At 42.2% G+C, this 20531-nt stretch overlaps 1 protein-coding gene across 1 annotated transcript in view; it reads right to left on the bottom strand.

Moving 5' to 3' along the window:
* Positions 1-11532: 11532 nt before the first annotated feature.
* Positions 11533-20531, bottom strand: part of XRN2 (5'-3' exoribonuclease 2) — a 95921-nt gene continuing 86922 nt past the window's right edge. The window contains exons 28-30 of the mRNA XM_068232432.1: positions 14439-14499; positions 12560-12662; positions 11533-12121 (exon numbers count right to left, since the gene is read on the bottom strand). Of these exons, the coding sequence (XP_068088533.1) occupies positions 12059-12121; positions 12560-12662; positions 14439-14499 (227 nt within the window). The 3' untranslated portion in view covers positions 11533-12058. The remainder of the gene's footprint in view (positions 12122-12559; positions 12663-14438; positions 14500-20531) is intronic.

Raw genomic sequence — 20531 nt, forward strand, 5'->3', positions numbered from 1 at the left:
TAGCCAGGGGCTATATGTGCCCGGAATAGGTAGCCAGGGGCTATATGTGCCCAGAATAGGTAGCCAGGGGCTATATGTGCCCGGAATAGGTAGCCAGGGGCTATATGTGCCCAGAATAGGTAGCCAGGGGGTATATGTGCCCGGAATAGGTAGCCAGGGGCTATATGTGCCCAGAATAGGTTAGGTAGCCAGGTGCCCCCCCCCCGCAGGAGGAGAACAGTGCAGCAGAGAGAGAGCTGGGAGAAGCGGTGGAGAAGGGGGGCAATCTCCCCCCCCCCTTCCCTCACCTTAGGGTGCTCTCTCTCCCCCGCTGTCTCCTCCAATATGATGTGCAGGCTGGCGGGTGGCTGCGGGCGGAACTTACCTCTGTGTCGCAGGCGCCGGAAGTTCGGGTCCCGCAGCCGCTGAGATTCGACTCAAAAAAGATCCGGATCAAAGATTCGAATCATTCATGAGCCGGACAACACTATTCAGACTGATTAGTGTTGTCCGGCTCATGAATGATTCGGATCTTTGATCCGGATCTTTTTTGAGTCGAATCTCAGCGGCTGCGGGACCCGAACTTCCGGCGCTGGAGCGACACAGAGGTAAGTTCCGCCTGCAGCCACTCGCCAGCCTGCACATCATCCTGGAGGAGACAGCGGGGGAGAGAGAGCACCCTAAGGTGAGAGAAGGGGGGGGGGAGATTGCCCCCCTTCTCCACCGCTGCTCCCAGCTCTCTCTCTGCTGCGCTGTTCTCCTCCTGCGCTGCGGGGGGGGGGGTCTCTAAACCGGACAACTTAATTGTCCGGTTTAGCATGCCTTTTTGCACCGGACACAGCGCACAAAAACCGGACTGTCCGGTGTAAAACCGGACACCTGGCAACCCTAGGTGTGAAGGACAGATACAGCTGTGTAATAATGGTATCCGAGGCTATGGTTCTGGACTATTTTCCCCACTGGGAGCATGTAGACTGCAAAGAGTAATGGTGCCAGCACAGAACCCTGTGGCACTCCATAAGCAAGTGGCACTGGATTAGAGTAGTGGGTGCCCAGACACACTTGCTATATCCTGCAAAGACTACTGGCCCCTGCTCTTAGTTTTTTTCTCAGATCTCGATGTTCTGTGAAAATCATCTGGTTCCTATCTCTCAAATAAAAAAACATGTCCAGGTCATTTCAGAATATCTATATAGAATGTGCAATATTTTATCCCGTATAACACTTCCATCGCTTTACTCACACATAGGTGCATTCATTTATAACTGGGATAATTGCATTTCATGAAATCACTTTTCAGAAGGCATAAAGCATTTATCTGTGTCTATATCTAGTTTTAAAAATAAAATAAAACTATATATATATATATATATATATATATATATATATATGTATATATATATATATATATATATATTAGGATGCGAAAGTTTGGGCAACCTTGTTAATCGTTATGATTTTCCTGTATAAACCGTTGGTTGTTACAATAAAAAATGTCACTTAAATATATCATATAGGAGACACACACAGTGATATTTGAAAAGTAAAATTAAGTTTATTGGATTTACAGAAAGTGCACAATAATTGTTTAAATAAAATTAGGCAGGTGCATCAATTTGGGCACTGTTGTCATTTAATTGATTCCAAAATCTTAAGATTATTATCACTAATTATTGGCACTCAAATTGGCTTGGTAAGCTCAGTGACCCCTGACCTACATACACAGGTGAATCCAATTATGAGAAAGAGTATTTAAGGGGGGCGGGTCAATTGTAAGTTTATCTCCTCTTTTAATTTTCTCTAAAGAGTAGCAACACGGGGGTCTCAAAACAACTCGCAAATGACCTGAAGACAAAGATTGTTCACCATCATGGTTTAGGGTAAGGATACAGAAAGCTGTATCAGAGATTTCACAGTTAGGAACATCTTGAGGAAATGGAAGACCACAGGCTCAGTTCAAGTTAAGGCTCGAAGAAGCTGACCAAGAAAGATCTCGGATAAAAAGAAGCGACGACTGGTGAGAACAGTCAGAGTCAACCCAGAGACCAGCACTAAAGACCTACAACATCATCTTGCTACAGATGAAGTCACTGTGCATCATTTAACCATTCGGCGCACTTAACACAAGGAGATGCTGTATGTGAGAGTGATGCAGAGGAAGCCTTTTTCCGCCCACAGCACAAACAGAGCCACTTGAGGTATGCTAAAGCACATTTGGACAAGCCAGCTTCATTTTGGAATAAGGTGCTGTGGACTGATGAAAATAAAATTGAGTTATTTAAGCATAACAAGGGGCGTTATGCATGGAGGAAAAAGAACACAGCATTCCAAGAAAAACACCTGCTACCTATAGTAAAATATGGTGGTGGTTGCATCATGCTGTGGGGCTGTGTGACCAGTGCAGGGACTGGAAATCTTGTCAAAGTTGAGGGACACGTGGATTCCACTCAGTATCAGCAGATTCTGGAGACCAATGTCCAGGAATTAGTTACAAAGCTGAAACTGCACCGGGGCTGGATCTTTCAACAAGACAACGACCCTGAACACTGCTCAAAATCCACTAAGGCATTCATGCAGAGGAACAAGTACAAAGTTCTGGAATGGCTATCTCAGTCTCCAGACCTGAATATAATTGAAAATCTGTGGTGTGAGTTAAAGGGAGCTGTCCATGCTCGGAAGCCATCAAATCTGAATGAACTAGAGATATTTTGCAAAAAAGAATGGTCCAAAATACCTTCAGCCAGAATCCAGACTCTCATTGGAACCTACAGGAAGCGTTTAGAGGCTGTAATTTCTGCAAAAGGAGGATCTACTAAATATTGATTTAATTTCTTTTTTGTGGTGCCCAAATGTATGTACCTGCCTAATTTTGTTTAAACAATTATTGCACACTTTCTGTAAATCCAATAAACTTCATTTCACTTCTTAAATATCACTGTATGTGTCTTCTATATGATATATTTAACTCACATTTTTTTATCGTAACAACCAACAAATTATACAGTAAAATCATATTGATTAACAAGGTTGCCCAAACTTTCGCATCCCACTACATACTCACCTAAAGGATTATTAGGAACACCATACTAATATCGTGTTTGACCCCCTTTTGCCTTCAGAACTGTCTTAATTCTATGTGGCATTGATTCAACAAGGTGCTGAAAGCATTCTATCGAAATGTTGGCCTATATTGATAGGATAGCAACTTGCAGTTGATGGAGATTTGTGGGGTACACATCCAGGGCACGGAGCTCCCGTTCCATCACATCCCAAAGATTCTCTATTGGGTTGAGATCTGGTGACTGTGAGGGGCATTTTACAGTGAACTCATTGTCATGTTCAAGAAAACAATTTAATCTCCTTTGCGGTAACCCCGTGCTGGACACGGGGTAAGCCGCCGCGGAGGATTCCTCAGGACCTGCTGGGCCGATTTGCATCATTTTTTTTTCAAACACGCAGCTAGCACTTTGCTAGCTGCGTGTTTGGTCTGATCGCCACCGCCTGCCGCCGATGCGCCGCTACCCGCCGCGATACAGGGCCCCCCTTCCCCCGCATACCCCTTGCGCAGCGTGGACAATCGCTGCCAGGCTGCGCTATGGGGTGGATCGAGACTCCGTGACGTCACGACGTCGATGACGTCACTCCGTTCGTCGCCATGGCGACGGGGGAAGCCCTCAAGGAAATCCCGTTCAGAACGGGATTTCTTTATGGGCAAGCGGAGCCGGCGGTGATCGGACAATACGAGGGGACGCCGCGGCGAGCTAGCTACATTCTAAAAAATGTTTTTAAAAAGAGGCAGAGGGAGGAGGGGGGGGATTAGGTTTTTTGAGTACTGATGGTGCAGATAAGCCTGCCTCTGTGTAATGTCTACAAACAACATGGCTGCTGTCATTGTATCACAGAAAGAAATAATCATTTTCTATTAAAGCTGTTTGCAGCTAAATTTGCTGTGTAAACTATCTAAACTTTAGATAAGATATTTAGTTACTTGTTATAGTTAGTTTTTCATCTCGGATCCACTTTAAGGGCTGGGATTCTGTTAGATTCTCCAGAATGTTAATGTCCCCATCTTTACTGTTGATGCCAACAATAGATAATCCCTTGTTTCCTCCAGGGGTGAATCATCCTGTTGCCTTCCGCTGGTGGAGAGATCATAAACTGGAGCAGCTCAGATCTCTAACTGGGGTCTCTGGGGTTCACACTTGGAAACATCTGACATTTTTTTTTTCAAAATTTCTGATTTTGAAAGATCTCGTTATTTCCAGTTACAACATTGGTTGAGACATTTTTTTTTACAGAATCAACCTGATTTTCCTTTGGAGCTGTCTATGTTTGACTTTAAAGGCATGAGAGGAGGCTGTCACGGCCATTCATATTTTTATTGAAAAGTATAAAGTGCTCATACAGTTGCTTGATCGCAGAAAGCTATAAGCAGCTATGTGGGCGCCAGGTTGAGAGATCCCCGCAAACGTCCGTTTCACGACACTGTCGCTTGTTCACAAGAATTGGATTGGCACAAATATGAACTCTTGAATCAATGAAAAATAATTCCAAAGCTATCCTTCAATATAGCTATTGTAGAGTCTGCATTTAAAGTATTGTTAAGGTGGTACTGGGTACCTGCAGGAATAGATCATTTAACAGGAATGAGATTTGGGCTGTACTTCAAAGGCTGTGGGCCGCTGGCCCCGTTCACACTGCACGCGTTTCCAGACGCGTTTTGGAAACGCGTGCAGGTGGCCGACACGCACGACATCAGACATTGCATAGAGTGCAATGTCTGATGTTCACACTGCATGCGTTCCGGACCTGTGCGGTCTGGAAACGCATGCTGCACGCATTTTTGTAAAAACGCATGGCTGTCCCATTCACTTTTCAGTGATGGGATCAGCCACGCAACGCATACGAACGCGGATGGCGTGCGTTCGTACGCGTTGCGTTCCGCATGCGTTGCGGTCTGCGTTCTGCAGTCTGAACGGGGCCTAAAGGAGATGTTACATATTTTTTGGACTCGCCCCATGCTTTCGAGATTTTGGACTGAAATATTTAGATTGCTTCACACCTTATTCCAAAAGTCTGTGCCTTGTGATCCAGTTTGGCCTGTTACAGTTCCCAATTGAAAGGGTTACTAAATATCAGAAAACTTTGGCAATTTTTTTTGTAGCTGCTAAACAGACCATTGCGAAAGCTTGAAGATCTTAGTTTATATCTTTTGATGAAGTAAAAGCCAGTTACAACTTTCATGATTCAGGAGAGAATGGCGGAAACCTTGGAAGATCATTCAGCCATAGTTGCTGAAATACGGGATCCATGGCAGCAGTTGATGAGTTAGGGGTGGGGGAGGAGGGAGTGGGGTCAGTTGGAATGGGCTTCATTTTGCATTTTTTGTTTTAGTCGTTTTTTTAAAAAATCTTTTTACGATGGTATGTGTATAAGTATAAATATCTGGTTATGAATATTACATTTATAGTAACCATTATATGTTATGCTCACTATAAAACTAGCCATGAAACGAGGACTGATGCTGATGGTAGAGCATGTCATGTTATACCTTATATGGCTATTGTTTTTGTGATAGAAAAGAGTATATATACCAACATACACAGTTTATAACTTGAACTGTAATTTGTGTTTTATATTTATACTCCTAAAACCAAATTTTCAATACAAAAATTTGAAATAAAAAAAAAAAGAAATACATGGTAGTCTGATGTACCGTTTCATCCATTTGCAGTGCAAATATGATGGTGTATGCCAAAAATATGAAACAAAGGGCTATTTCAAAATGCACCAGGTGCTGTGGTTGGATGATCATAATATATATATATATATATATATATATATATATATTATAGCTACCACTGAGGATTTACACAACATAAACATGGTGTACCTATTGACCCTTTTTATCTTTCCTCTCAGAAGCCATTAACTGACAGAAAAGTTTTATGCCTGTAATTACTTATCGGCGAGGGTTATGCTATAGTCTGACCCAGTTCAGACCTGGACAGACACGGTCACTTGCATACCTATTATCTCTTTCAGGCAGAGAAAGAAATAAAAGATCAAAGCCTACTTATTTGTGTGCTCGGCACTGTACATACACATGTCTATCTCATCATGTCACATGTCCCCTTGATTGTCCTTTAACTTATAGAACATAATGTATTTATGCTCTAGAATTGCATGAATGGGTGCCATGAGAATTTGGGCACCAGGATTAGCCACAAGCTGGTAAATTACTGATATTCTACTATGAATCAGTGGATTATTCCGATAGTAAAACATTGGTAATTTGTACCAGTATTTCACTATAGTCCAACCTAAGCTTATTCTCATACAGAGTCCACCTTGAGAGGGATGGTTAGGTCTAAGCCTAACCATCCCCCTCCAATGCCTAGACCTACCCCCACTCCCCTCTGAAAACAAACTAAATCCCAGACTGAAGAGACTGCTGTTGCCTTATGATCTCATTTGCCTTGGAAGTCCTACTGCGGCAGGAGAAAGCACTGACTGGCATGCAGTTTTACCAACTGTCTCAGCAAATGTCATCTGTGAATCCCAAAAAATGGAACAAGTTTTGGGACTTCACTGAGAAAATGTCACCTCATGTCCTGTCTGTAGCACTTAAACCTGGTCCTGGTTTTTTTTGGAGACAGAACAGGAGTAACAGCAACAGCCCCTTGGTGATGGTTCTTATGTTACGCAATCTGCCCTGCTGGAAAGCTTGAGTCAATCTGTGCTACCAAATACCAAGCCTCAGTCACTAAGATTCTTCTTCTTCACCAAGAGACTTCTGGGCAGCTGCTTGGAAACCCATTATTGAACTTATTGTAAAGTCATAACTAGAGATGGTCAATGACATGCAAATAATTCCAGCAGGAGCACAAAAAGTTGTATGCAGTTCAAAAACAGGCCAATCAAATGCACTTACTGTACTCCAAGCTGCATACAATTTGCATGCTGGCTGGAATTGTTAACTTATTGACCATGTCTAGTCATATTACATAACACATCAGTTTCCATATATCTCTATAAGGGCCGATTCACACTTGAGCCAAAGCAAGGCAGATGCGTTTTGCATCCGCATGCAACATTTTCACCCGTTGCTCAGCAGGCTAGCCAGGCAACTGGTATTGCTTAAACGGAAATAAATATGGCAGCTTCCATAATACTCTTGCTTCAGTTGCTCTTTAAACTTTCGATCAGGATCGAACTAAAAAAAAAAAAAAAAGTTGTGGTCAACCACTAACCATGAGTTACATGGTTAGTGTAACACTAACCATGGTTAGTGTACACACACAGGCACTTGTGAGGGCTGCTCTCCATTTTATGCTCATCTAGGAGGGTAGGTGGCCAGGTCTCATGATGTCCAGGAGAGGAGTGGTGGATGTGTCAATCACCCATAGCCCCCCTCACTTTTACTGCCTATTGCAGGATGACGGCTACAGCCTTTGTTATGCTATGATGGTGCTTAGGGATGAGTTCGAGATTGGGATACCACTGGGGAGGGTTAATTTTATATTCATATGTGGTGTGTGTTTGTGTGTGGGGGGGGGGGTTATGCTGGAAGCATATATTTAAAGGGAACCTGAAGTGACAGTAAAACAGAGGCCATCATCTTCATTCTTTGGAAGCTTTCCTTGTATTGAAGGGCATCCAGGGCTATAATTAGTAGGTCATTCCCAACAGTGTTGATGCAGGGATTTTATCTGATAAGCATCTCAGGTTAGGAAGGAATTTTTTTTTTCCCTTTAAGGGTCAAGTTGTCCAAGCCTTGTAAGGGTGTTTCACCTTCCTCTGCCTCAACTGTGATATTTGAGTGTGCAGGCTGGTGTTGTACCATATTTTCTGGGTGAACTTTGTTCAACCCAACTATGAAATATACAATGGCAGCTACCCAAGTTCTGTGCTGATGCTCTGAGGTGAGAAAAATAATCTGAGGTGATACATATGGAGGCTGCTTTATTTATTTCCTTTTAAGCAATACTAGTTTCCTGGCAGTCCATGCTAATCCTCCTAGTCATAAGTGTCTGAATCACACACCTAAACAAGCATGCAGTTATTCCAGAAAGACTCGACTCAGACATCTGATCTGCGAGCTTGTTCAGGGTCCACGGCTAAAAGCATATAGGCAGACGATCGACCGGACCAGCTAGACAATGTGCATTGTTTAAAAGTAAATAAATAGGTCAGCCTCCAGATCTTTTGACCTCAAATTCCCTGGCCCAAAATAAGCATGCGGATCAGATGCTTTAGCTCTGGTCTGATTCTGCTGCCTCATTCCGGCTCATCTTAACTGGTGACCAGCAATGAGCAAGCAAATAAAATGCTCTTACATCACTGGAAGCAGAATGAGTCCAGGAAGGACTCAACTTGCAGAAGTCAAGAGTAATGTGGCAGCCAGGAAGTGAAAACCTCCATTTTTTTTCCCCAGCAAAATTGACCCTTGCCCATCCCCAATGAGCAACATGATAGCTGCAGAAACACAATCCAAACCATAAAGGCAAGGACTGCTGCAGTCATGCATAATGCATTGTATAATGACTGATAGATTAAGAACAGGCTGAGTATTAGTAAGCAGGAATGGCTACCCCAGGGATTACAAATAGACCCTCCTCCGTGGGGACACTGACCAGGTCACTAAAGTTAGCTAATGACCAGATAATTTTAGTAACTATATTATACTGTATAGATATATTTAAGGCATTTAATTATACATAATTCATATACTGGCGTATAAGCCTAAATTTTTCAGCACAAAAATGTGCTAAAAAGTTACCCCTTCGGCCTATATGCGAGTCAGTGGAGCAGAACAGATAGTGGAGCAGGTTTTATTACTGGCTCCCTGCTGTGTCCGTGCCCCCCATCCACTGTAACGTGGTGTAGAGTGCGCTGCTCAGGACTACCTGTGTCCCCTGGCTTGTGGAGCACAGCGTGCAAGCAATGTGTCAGGGATGCAATGATCGGGAATTCTTCCTGTGTGGCAATTGCTGTGTCTCATATGTACGACACCTTCTAGTGGCATCTTGAGACAACTGTTTCATCATTGGGGCCAATCTGGCTATTGAGGCAAGGGCTATATGCGAGTCAATCACTTTTTCCTGGTTTCTGAGGGAAAAGTGGGTACCTGGACTTATTTATGTGGCTGGGTTTATATGAGAGTATATACAGTATATGAAAGTCTAAATAAATACAACTTTGAAGGCTACTGGAGATTTAAAATGTTGGCTTTTTATCTAAAGCAAACCTAATGTTAATATTAACTGGAGATACAATATTATTTATAGTGCTAAAAATGACTTTCCTGGAATCCCAGACTTATTTTGGTTTAAAAGGCAGAAAAAAAAAGGGCCCTTAGCCACTTCCAGACTTTGATGATTGAAATCTATGCCATTTTGATCCCCTTACCACTGCCAGGGTGTAGATTTCAATCAACCCACCACACATTCCCGACGATCGCATCGCTCTCTCCTGACCACAGACCATTCACCTTGCCATCTATATGATGGCAGACCTGTGTGAGCAGGTCATGAGCCGCTCTCATTGGCTCCTTGATCCAGTCATCGCTGTAAACTAATCCCATTGGCTTACATTGATGGACAGCATCAGGAGCCAATAAAAGCAGCTTCTGACCTGTTCACATAGTTCTGCCATCATAGCAACGGCAAAAAGAGGCCTGCAGGGATGGAGTAGTGGCGAGACCGGTGGGCATGTGTGGTGATTTGTCATGAGGTGACGTTCCTAAGTACAAGCAGTCTCTGGTCCTTGAGGGAGCAGATACTGCTGGTACAGAAGTGGTTAAAGTTTTGAATACCTCAGGTGAATGGTATTGCTTATTCAGCTCTCAAAGACATTACATACATATTATAGATTTGACATATTGAACTTTTCATCTTCTCCCTGCTCTCATAAGTGTTTTCTCAGCCACATAGGAGTTTTAAGACCTGTGATTACTTATATGCAAGAGTGACTTTCTGTTAGTTGGAAGCCGTTAGAACTGTGTCATTTAGATCCTTGGATTCTTAACCCTTACAGCGAGAGTATAGAAAAAAGAAAAAATACACGCTAGTTCTATTTAGGATCGGGACGGAACATAAACAAGATTATCTCATAACATTAACACTGGAAAAAATGTAATTTCAGGTATCCTTTAAACCATAAAACTAGTTTGCACATGAATGAGCAATCTCAAAAAGGAAAAAAAAACAAAAAAAAAAACGAAGAACAAGAGCTTGCTTTTATTATCTATTGAATTGGCCAACAAATGGTATCAATCCTTCCTCAAAGTTTTTGTTTTAACTGATGTCTAAATATAATATTCTTTTGCAGGTTTACAGATGAAAGCATTGTGCTATAAGTCAAGCCCCCGTGTTGGTTAGGGTTTCTATTTAATAAGAATAAACAAAGGTAAAAATATCACCTCTATTGTAAGAGTGAGCCTACTATGACAGTGCATCTGGATAAGATTGCCTTTTTAGAAGGTGTGGGGGAGGGGTGATGTGGTGAATTTCACAATTTGCTCAGCTTCACAAGCATAGAAGCTGGCTGATACTTGACTTGAAACATAACTGCTCAGCTGAAATCCACATCTACACTATTACTACTGAGAGGCAGTTTCAGCCATGCTTTCCAAAACCTGGGGTTTACAAAACCATGGAGGGGTTAAGACTATTACACAGCTGACACACACATTTGAAAAACAAAATATCTTTTGCTCGAACACTGTTTACATAGATTGCCTGACCAAATAGCTTAAAATTTTAGGCACCCCGACAGCGACACATTAAAAATGTTGCATAGCGGAACGTCCTACATTAAGAGGTCATTTGTCAATGTAATCCTGTTGTAATTTTATCTTTTTCAACCTCCGAGAGATAGAATTGCGAATAATAAAATAAAAAAAGGCTGAACAAAAACACTACCTCAAACTGCATTTTCTGCACATGCATGCTTATTTTTATTTTATATATTTCTTAATATTTCCAGCTGTTTTGTTGAAGTCTATTTGGCCTTTAAAACTCTTGTGTGCACATTTTATTCTTCATCGATCCAATTAAAGCATTTTTTGTTGAATGTTGAGAGGAACTGAGAAATCCAAACTATTGGTGCCCAACTCAGTTCTTGAGCGCCATCATCTTTCCCGCTGGCTGAAGATTTCTATAATAAGACGCTAATGAATTAAGGTTCGCGAAGCAAAACTTCTACCGCTGCCTGATAGGCTCTGGCCTTTAATAACCCCACATGGAACAGATCTGGAATGCACTGTGCTTTAATCTCAAACCTATTACTGACATAGGAAAACAAAGCCGAATCTAAGAATTTTAAATACACATACCGTATCTTTAACTGTATTAATGTTTTTCACTGACTTCAATCAACAGAAAAGATGATTATGCAAGTAATAGGACCTGAATATGCACCCACAATATGTTTTTTTTAATAACTATTAGCAAACATTTCAAACAAAAAACAAAAATACAAAGAAAACAAAAAAATATATTAGAAGCCATTGAAAACGAAAACTAAGCAAAACAAAAAAAAACACAGGACTGTTGTTGAGATCGCTTTATAAAAATTTCAGAAGAAATTAAAATACTACATACAATTGATGGCATTTATAATAAAGTAAGCATTACAGTTTCAAAATATTTGGACAGCAATCAATGCCCGTTGTAAAATACAAAAAGATTACGCTCCTGTACAAAACAAGGCTGCATGATCTGTGTCTGTCCTGAATAACTGTAAGTAAGGGATCTCCCCCGAGAATGGATGAAAGTAAAACTATCCTCGACTTAAAAAAGCTCACAAACCGCATGAGCCATTACAAATATTTTACAAACACCATTTTTCAGACATCAAATTAAGGACAACAAATATAATTTTACATACACAGAGGATTCCAAAAATTCATAAACCAAAAATTCTACAAGCACATGCAGGAAAAAAAAACATAAACCCAAAAAGTATACATTTACACAGCATATGCGTTGAATCCTTTGTTAATAAAAATTGTACTGGTTGGACTTAAATCACAGGTGGCTTTCAGCTGGAGTTTGGTTAAAAACGATGGATTCATTCATTTCCAGTTGTATCTTCCCGACTGGGATGGCGCTTGGTAATTCCTTCCCTGGCCGTAAGGCTGCAAAACACACAATATTAAGAGTTTATTTACTGGATTAGGATGTACAAAAGCTAACGGTCTTATTCAATCTAGTTGTAACCTGACAATGCTTTTACAACAAAAGTGACAAACATTGAACTAAACAGAAGTTTAAGTGCGCTCAGAACATCTCTAAGCGCGATCAAAAGAAGGAAGATTTGTCGAACAAGTCTGCATCATTGTGTTCCCGTAAACAAATCGCAGAAGATAAATACAGGGAGGAAAAAAAATGCTAAACAAGTTCCCTATTGTTGCGCGTTTACTCGAAGCCACACACATAGCCCTTTCTTAAACTAGTCGAGTTAATGGACCAGCACTCAAGAGTCGACAAATAAGATATAAGTGGTAACAGACGAAAACAGATAAAATACATAAACTAGGCAAGAGAAACAAAACAAGACCCTGGGTCTTTTTTACCTGTCTATTATAGGAAGAACTGTTTCGCTGATAGTAGTTACTTGGTCCTCCTTGTCCAGATTGCTGGTTCGAATAGGACTGCCCTGGATTCTGTCCATAATGTCTACACAACAACAAAAAACGGATGTCAAATGTACATAAATATAAAATTACATATTTTACATTAACATCTTAAATGGAAATAGTGTGAACTTTGGGAGTGTCGATTTTTTAAGAAAGCCAGAATAGAATGCAATCAGAAACATTACCCAAAAGTAGAAACCTAAACAAGACATTGTATTTAGATGGGCGCACACAACACGCACTAGATTTCTAAGCTAAGGTAGCTTATCCAAAGGGTAAACATAAGCAGCCCAGGAGAATGCTTTATTTTCTCAAAGTCCAGACCCTCTAAGGCTCCCTATTCTTTCAAGTTAATTGCAGATTGCAAATGAATTCTTACAGCAAGGAATTCTGAATCCAGGGTAGGGGCCTTGTCAGTTTTTTTTTTCCCATCCATTATTCCAAGCAATATGTCAGAAGGTCTGATCGGGGGAAAAACCTTTTCAAGTTCTATTCATGTGGTTTTCAATTGACCGCCGTGACCTAGCAACATCAGCACTAATTGGCAGAGACTGACATTTGGTATACAGTTTATATGGGAACACAAATTCAACATCTATTATGATCTAGATTAGCGGCCCATATTACTTGTAGCAGCAAATGTTTTAATTGACTCGAACCAATTCAGAAACTATCAGCAAACATGAGCCCACCACTACAAGGCTTCCTTACAGGTGTGAGTTCATGTACTTGCCGAATTGCCTGATGCCCAACTACCTAAAAACTAGACAGCAGAGAAGGAAGGAAGATCTTTTGGGCATATTTACGGCAAGTAGCAGTTAACTTGATGCTACCAGATTCTGGTGTACCAGCGCCATTGATATGAATTGCTGTACTTCCCATTTATGAGTCTTATTTTGCTATGTTCTAGAAAAATAAACATTCAATAATGATAAAGATATTAAAGTTGTCAAAAACAAAACATGACCGTTTACTTCTAACAACCAATCATGTACTCTTCTCTCCATGCTGGAATTTGACTGGTTGAGATAAACAGATTCATATAAGCATAAAGGGCCCCATCTTATAAGGTGACATCTTTGACATCTTTTCAAAACTATACACAAAGTGTTTAAAATACAACAGGTGCAAAAAGGTAGTTGCAAGAAAAAAAAAATTATAACTAGGAAAATTAGATCTGATATAATTTCATTATAAATGAAGCATTCATTCTAATTTACTCTCCCATGTATATTGGCAAGTGGGGAACGTCAGGAAGTTCTGAGTTTTGTCAGCGAACATATGTAGAACATCCCTCATTACTAAACCATGTCACATTCTTTCCATTGCTTGCTACTTATTAGTCTGTGGATTCCATAATCCTCCAGCAAGACCCTTCTGTTTTTAATTCAGTTCAGACTTAAGTAGTTAAAGAAACTGTTTTCAGTTGCAACTAATAACTACTGACCTACAGTGACACTGTCCTACAATAGGCTTGTCAGGCTTGAAAAAGTTCTACCAGCAAAGTTGATTAGGACTTCAAGAGGTTTGTAGCAAGAATCAATAGCGGGTCTGTGCTAACACACCAGCCACAGCACAGAGCCTATAGAGTGGAACCCCATTAGTTATGCCTCATTAGTTTCCACGGCAGGCCTAAACAGAAATTTGTTTAGCCCCTCCTGCAATCCCAATCCATGTTTGGTTTTTAGAAGTGTCAGGATCTAAGCTAGGCACTGAGAGCGCGACATCGGCATCAAACTACTGAGAGGCAATACGTGTCTCTAGAAAGCAGTTCAGGCATAAAACATTTTACACGTATAAATCTGTATCGGCTTACCTTTGCGGTGGTTGGCTGTAAAGAGGTGGTCGGTTAGACCAGGAGTTCTGCGCTCTGGGCACTACAATGGATTAAAGAGCCTTGTTAAAAAAACAATACTAAACAATCCTACTACAATATGTTTATTGCATATGGATAAGGAAAGGAAAAAAAACTGGTGTAGGAAATATGAAAACAAATCTTGCATTTCAAATTTTGATTTATAAACCATGACTCTTAAAGACCTGTCTTGATAGAAATATGGAGTCTGCCCTGATGGGCTCATCCTAAAACCACTTGTGCTCCAGCAGTCATGCAGATACTCGTAATAGTTGGAGTCTCTGGCCCATGATGAGTAAGCAGATCAGGTGTCCTGATTATTTACCGTAGCTGTATAGGTTCCATGCATGCTCGAAGTGTGTCACTTTCACAGCACTGAAGCCAAAACAGCAATACCTTAGCAAGCATCATTTCTTATGACAGCCTCAGTATTTATTTAATCGAAGGTGTTTTTATTAACCTCCTTGCCGGTCTAAAAAATCCGGCAAGGAGGCAGCGGCGCACATTTTTTTAATTTTTTTTTTTTTAAATCATGTAGCGAGCCAAGGGCTCGCTACATGATAGCCGCTAAGCGGCGGCATCCCCCCACCCACTCCGATCGCCTTCGGCGATCAGAGTATGCAGGGAATCCCGTTGAGAACGGGATTTCCTGCAGGGCTTCCCCGGTCGCCATGGCGACGGGGCGGGATGACGTCACCGACGTCATGGACGTCGGGACGTCATAGGGAATCCCGATCCGCCCCTCAACGCTGCCTGGCACTGATTGGCCAGGCAGCGCAGGGCTCTGGGGCGGGGGGGGAGCGACTCGGCGCGGCGGATTGCGGCGGATCGGCGGCGAGCGGCGGCGATCGGAAGTTACAAGCAGCTAGCAAAGTGCTAGCTGCTTGTAACAAAAAAAAAATTATGCAAATCGGCCCAGCGGGGCCTGAGATATCCTCCTGCGCAGGTTACCCCGAGCTGAGCTCGGGATAACCGGCAAGGAGGTTAAGAAAAAGCAAAAGGAATAGCACTGTATTCAATAAAGGATAAGTGCACTTCATAAAGTATTTATCCACAATGCCAGCCTCAGCCTCTCTTCCATGTAAAAACAAAGATTGGGAGCCCACAATGGTGTAGTATAGAATGGTGTAGTATATTAACATTAAAGCGGATCTCCGGACTAAATTAAAAATCCTGCATGCTCCCTTTAAAAAGAAAGTTCTAGTTACCTGTGCTGTCTTGTCCTGAGAAACCGCTCCCACAGACCCTACATCACCCGACGGGACAAGACAGCGCATGTAATTATAACTTTCTTTTAAGGGGAGGCTGCAGGACTTTTAATTTAGTCCGGAGAGCCGCTTTAAGATGAATGAGAACAAACTGGGTGTGAATAAATACAACGATGGGTTACCTCCAAGGCAACCACTGTATGGGGAAGGTGGGGAGATTAGACCTGCCCCCACTAAGATTAAGACGTCGCTCTCTGTAGATCAGAAAGTAGAGAGGAACACCCCTCCATCAGGGGTGGACAGCTTGTAGTTGAGAATGAAACAGAGGCGCCACAAAGAATAAAATACACTAAAAACTGTTTAAAAAATGGGAGGTAGTGGTGGAGTTATTTCCCCAATAAAGACTTGGAATTGTCTGTATTAGGAAAAAAAACTATTGTATACTCCACAAACCCCTCTAACATGCCTCAAAGCCCGTACCCCCCCCCCTCCCCGGTTGGCCTGGGTCGCGTATGCATAGTAGTCCACGAATGGCCAGGGCTGGGAGAGGCACACTGAAGCAGACCGGAGGACAGCAAGGGGGACTAGACTGCAGGGAACAGACTACAGGGGGTTGGACTAAAGGGGCTAGATAAAGCCCCTGGTAGGTAAAAAATTCCCTTGTTACCCCCTTATTCTTGCCTTTTTAAACTCCTTGTTCATGTGAAGGAGCATATTCAAAATCCCTCCATTTACAAATTGCAAAACAAATTATTCATATGCACTGAGAAACAAACCTGTTTATTACAGTATGTTAGGCAACATCTCTAAATAAGGAATACAAGTTCAACATCTGTAATTCACTCAGGTTTCAACTATTTTGGGGATTTGTTTAATAAAAGCTAAGTTTTAGTGTTTTTCTTTTTTTAGATGCCTCTTGCATGTTTTTTGTTAATCCTTTGCAGTTTACAATTGATACATTTTAACCCTAAAAGCAAGCATGCAAATCTGCTCCTTCCTCCAGAGGTTTCTGACGCATGCTTGTGTACCTTACAGTTTTGGCCTGTACCAATCAGGCAACAGGAATAATAATTCTAGCTTCTGAAGCTGCTCTTTCATTCAAATGTTATGTGCCTGGAGTGTTTGTGGTTTGTCTTTCTGAACATCACCTGTGTTTGAGGATAAAGCCCACATGAGCTAGTTTAAAATGGTGTTTCACTTCAGTGATAATGGCAGAAACTATACAAAGAGTATACAAATCTGTACAAAGAGTAGATTAAAACCCACATACTACATTGGTGTGGTAAAAATGGTCAGTGATTGGCCAATCATAATTGAAAGTGTGTACTAGGCTTCAGGGCTGCATAAACACCAAATTTTGATTGGCCAATCGCTGACCAATTTTAACACCTTCATGTAGCATGAGGACAACAGATTTTGAATACTATAAACCGATTGTGTAGGCAAGCTCTTAAGCCGCGCACACACACACGCAGTCTTTTAAGGTGCGCACACACACTACGGCAATCAACGGGTCCGTCAGACCCTCCCACTGGGCGGGTGTTTCAGCGACAGTAGAGCATGTGTACAGTCTGTCTGCAGACTGATAAGACTGTTTCTGAACGATCTTGTTTAACAAGAAAAGTTGTGCGAGCCTAAAAGACTGCTGTTGAGGGTGTGTATGGGGCTTTATAATACATGGAAGTGGTAAAATTGGCCAGTCATTGGCCAATGAAAATTGCATGTGTGCACCAGGCTTTAGTGACAAGACTACATACTCTGCAAAGTGCTGTGGAAGATGTCAGTGCACACCTTGACTTAGGCCCAGTGCACACAGAGGATCCGCCGGCCGCATCCGCCTGTTAATCCGCGTGGCTAATGTAATTGAATGGGATGGTGCACACCGGCGGTTTGAGGGTTTTTTGCAAACCGCAAACATGCCTCCAGCTGCACGTTTGCGGTTTGCAAAAAAACTCAAACCGCCGGTGTGCACCAGCCCATTCAATTACATTAGCCACGCGGATTAACAGGCGGATGCAGCCGGCGGATCGCATCCAAATCCGCTCGGTGTGCACTGTGCCTTTATCTCGTACTCCGCACCCAAAACCGCTAGAGTTTTGTGGATCTGCTAGTGGTTTTGATGTGCACTGGGCCTTAAAGTGGATCAGAGATTAACTTTTACTCATTGCATAATTGTGTTCCTTTCCTATTGTTTATAGGGCATTCCTCAAGCCAAATACTTTTTTGTTTTTGTTTTAATACTCTAATTCCCTATAAACTAAACAAGCCTCGCCCACTGGTTTTCAGAGAGCCAAGGCATTTTCAGACAGTAGCAAGGGCTCATGGGAGCTCAGTCTGAGCAGGAGGAGGGGGAGGTATTACTAGCCAGAGATTTCAGAGGCAGAAGGGAGGAGGAGGGGGGATTAGGTTTTTTCACAGGCTGAGTGCTCAAGATGCAGATAAGCTTGCATCTGTGTAATGTTTACAAACAACATGGCTGTTGTCATTGTATCACAGGAAGAAATAATCATATTCTATTGAAGCTGTTTGCAGCTAGATTTGCTGTGTAAACTACCTAAACTTTAGATAAGATATATAGACAAGTTACTTGTTATAGTTAGTTTTTCATCTCGGATCCGCTAAACATTACACACAGGCAAAGCTGATAGCATCTCCAGCTCTCTGCATGTGACAAATTTACTCTGCTCCCCTCCTCCCATCTGCCTCTGAAATCTCTGGCTAGTAACCACCTCCTCCTCCTGCTCAGACTGATCTCCCACAAGCCCTTGCTACAGTGCCAAGGCTCTCTGAAAAAGCTGTGGGTGAGGCTTGTTTAGTGCATAGCGAATGAAAGTATTAAAACAAAAAAGTATTGGGCTTGAGGAATGCCCTATAAAACTATATGAAAGGAACACAATTATGCAATGAGTAAAAGTTTATCTCGTATCCACTTTAACAGTTTGGAAGTGTCTCTTAAAGGGATACTGTAGGGGGGCCGGGAGAAAATGAGTTGAAGTTACCCGGGGCTTCTAATGGTCCCCCGCAGACATCTTGCGCCCGCGCAGCCACTCACCGATGCTCCGGTCCCGCCTCCAGGTCACTTCTGGAATTTCAGACTTTAAAGTCTGAAAACCACTGCGCCTGCGTTGCCATGTCCTCGATCCTGCTGATGTCACTAGGAGTGTATAGCATAAGTCCAGTATGGTCTGTGCCTGCGCAGTACACTCCTGGTGACATCAGCGGGAGCGAGGACACGGCAACGCAGGCGCAGCGGTTTTCAAAGTCTGAAATTCTAGAAGTGAACTGGAGGCGGGGCCGGAGCATCGGTGAGTGGCTGCGCGGGCGCAGGATGTCTGCGGGGGACCGTTAGAAGCCCCAGGTAACTTCAACTCATTTTCCCCCAACCCCCCTACAGTATCCCTTTAAAGGTGCCCATAGACTCGTCAGATTGGCAGCAGATAGATAAGAAATGCATCTGATGATCTATCTGATGCGTTTTTAGAACATTTTTTACCACGATAGAATTCCAATAGATTTCAGTTTGAAATCTATTGAAATTCGATCTGATGGCATTTTTTTGCCATCAGATTTCCATTAAGGCCAATGCAAACTGATAAGCAATCTCATCAGATCGACCTAAATTTTCCACCCTGCCAGTTCGATGGAAATCCTTCGAAATCGATCGAAAGCGGCCATCGATCGGTCGATTGGCCAACCGATTTTCAATCGATCAATCGATCGGGATCGATCGGTCGGCCAGAAAATCGGCTGAGTGTATGGGCCCCTTTAGTAATCCGTTTAATCAACAGATAGACAGTCTGTAGTGATAGTGAAGTATAGAACAGAAATCTGAGAAAAATATTTACTCAAGGTGGCCATACACTCGTTAGATTAGCAGCAGATAGATCATCAGATAGAGCTCTGATCTATCTGATGTGTTTAGGAATTTTTTTTTTTTTTTTTACTAGGAACAGATTTCCAATAGATTTCAATATGAAATCTATTTAAAATCGATCTGATGGCATTTTTTTGCCATCAGATTTCGATTAGGTCCAATGGAAAATAAGCCATCAACAGATCGACCTAGATTTTCCAGCATGTCAGATCGATTGAAATCGATCGAAATCTGCCGCAAAATCGATTAATCGATTTGAGATCGGACTACCTTATGTCTATGGGTACTAGGAGATGTTGACAGATCACCATGCTTAGTGGTAACTTAACGGATACCTGAAGCGAAAGGGATATGGAGGCTTCCATATTTATTTCCTTTAAAGCAATACCAATTGCATGGCTATCCTGCTGATCCTCTGCCTCTAATATTTTTAGCCATAGCCCCTGAAAAAGCATGATCAGGCGTTTGACATTGTCAGATCTTACAAGATTAGCTGCATTGGTTGTTTCTGTGATTTAGACACTACTGCAGCCAATAGTCCAGCAGGGCTGCCAGGCAACTGGAATTGTTTAAAATGAAATAAATGTGGCAGCCTCCATATACTTCTTGCTTCATGCTCCCTATTAAAGTGTACCAGAGCTCACTAAAAGCAAAAGATTTATATATACCTGGGGCTTCCTCCAGCCCCATATCCGCTCAGATCGCTCCCATGCTGCAGCTCCAGTACCGGGTCCCCGCACTTCCGTCAGTCGGAGCCAGTCTGCGTAAGAGAAATGCACCCTCTACGTATCTCTCCAGTAACTGCTAGAGAGACACGCATAGGGCGCACTTCTCTAACACCAGACTGGCTCCGACTGACAGTAGTGCGGGGACCCGGTACGGGAGCTGCAGACACAAGAACAAGGTATGCATAGATCTTTCACTTTTAGTAAGCTCTGGTTTCCTTGAAAGTAAATTTGAAGCCAATTCCTC

The sequence above is a fragment of the Hyperolius riggenbachi genome, chromosome 4 (genome assembly GCF_040937935.1).
Source record: "Hyperolius riggenbachi isolate aHypRig1 chromosome 4, aHypRig1.pri, whole genome shotgun sequence".
Classification (NCBI taxonomy): Eukaryota; Metazoa; Chordata; class Amphibia; order Anura; family Hyperoliidae; genus Hyperolius; species Hyperolius riggenbachi.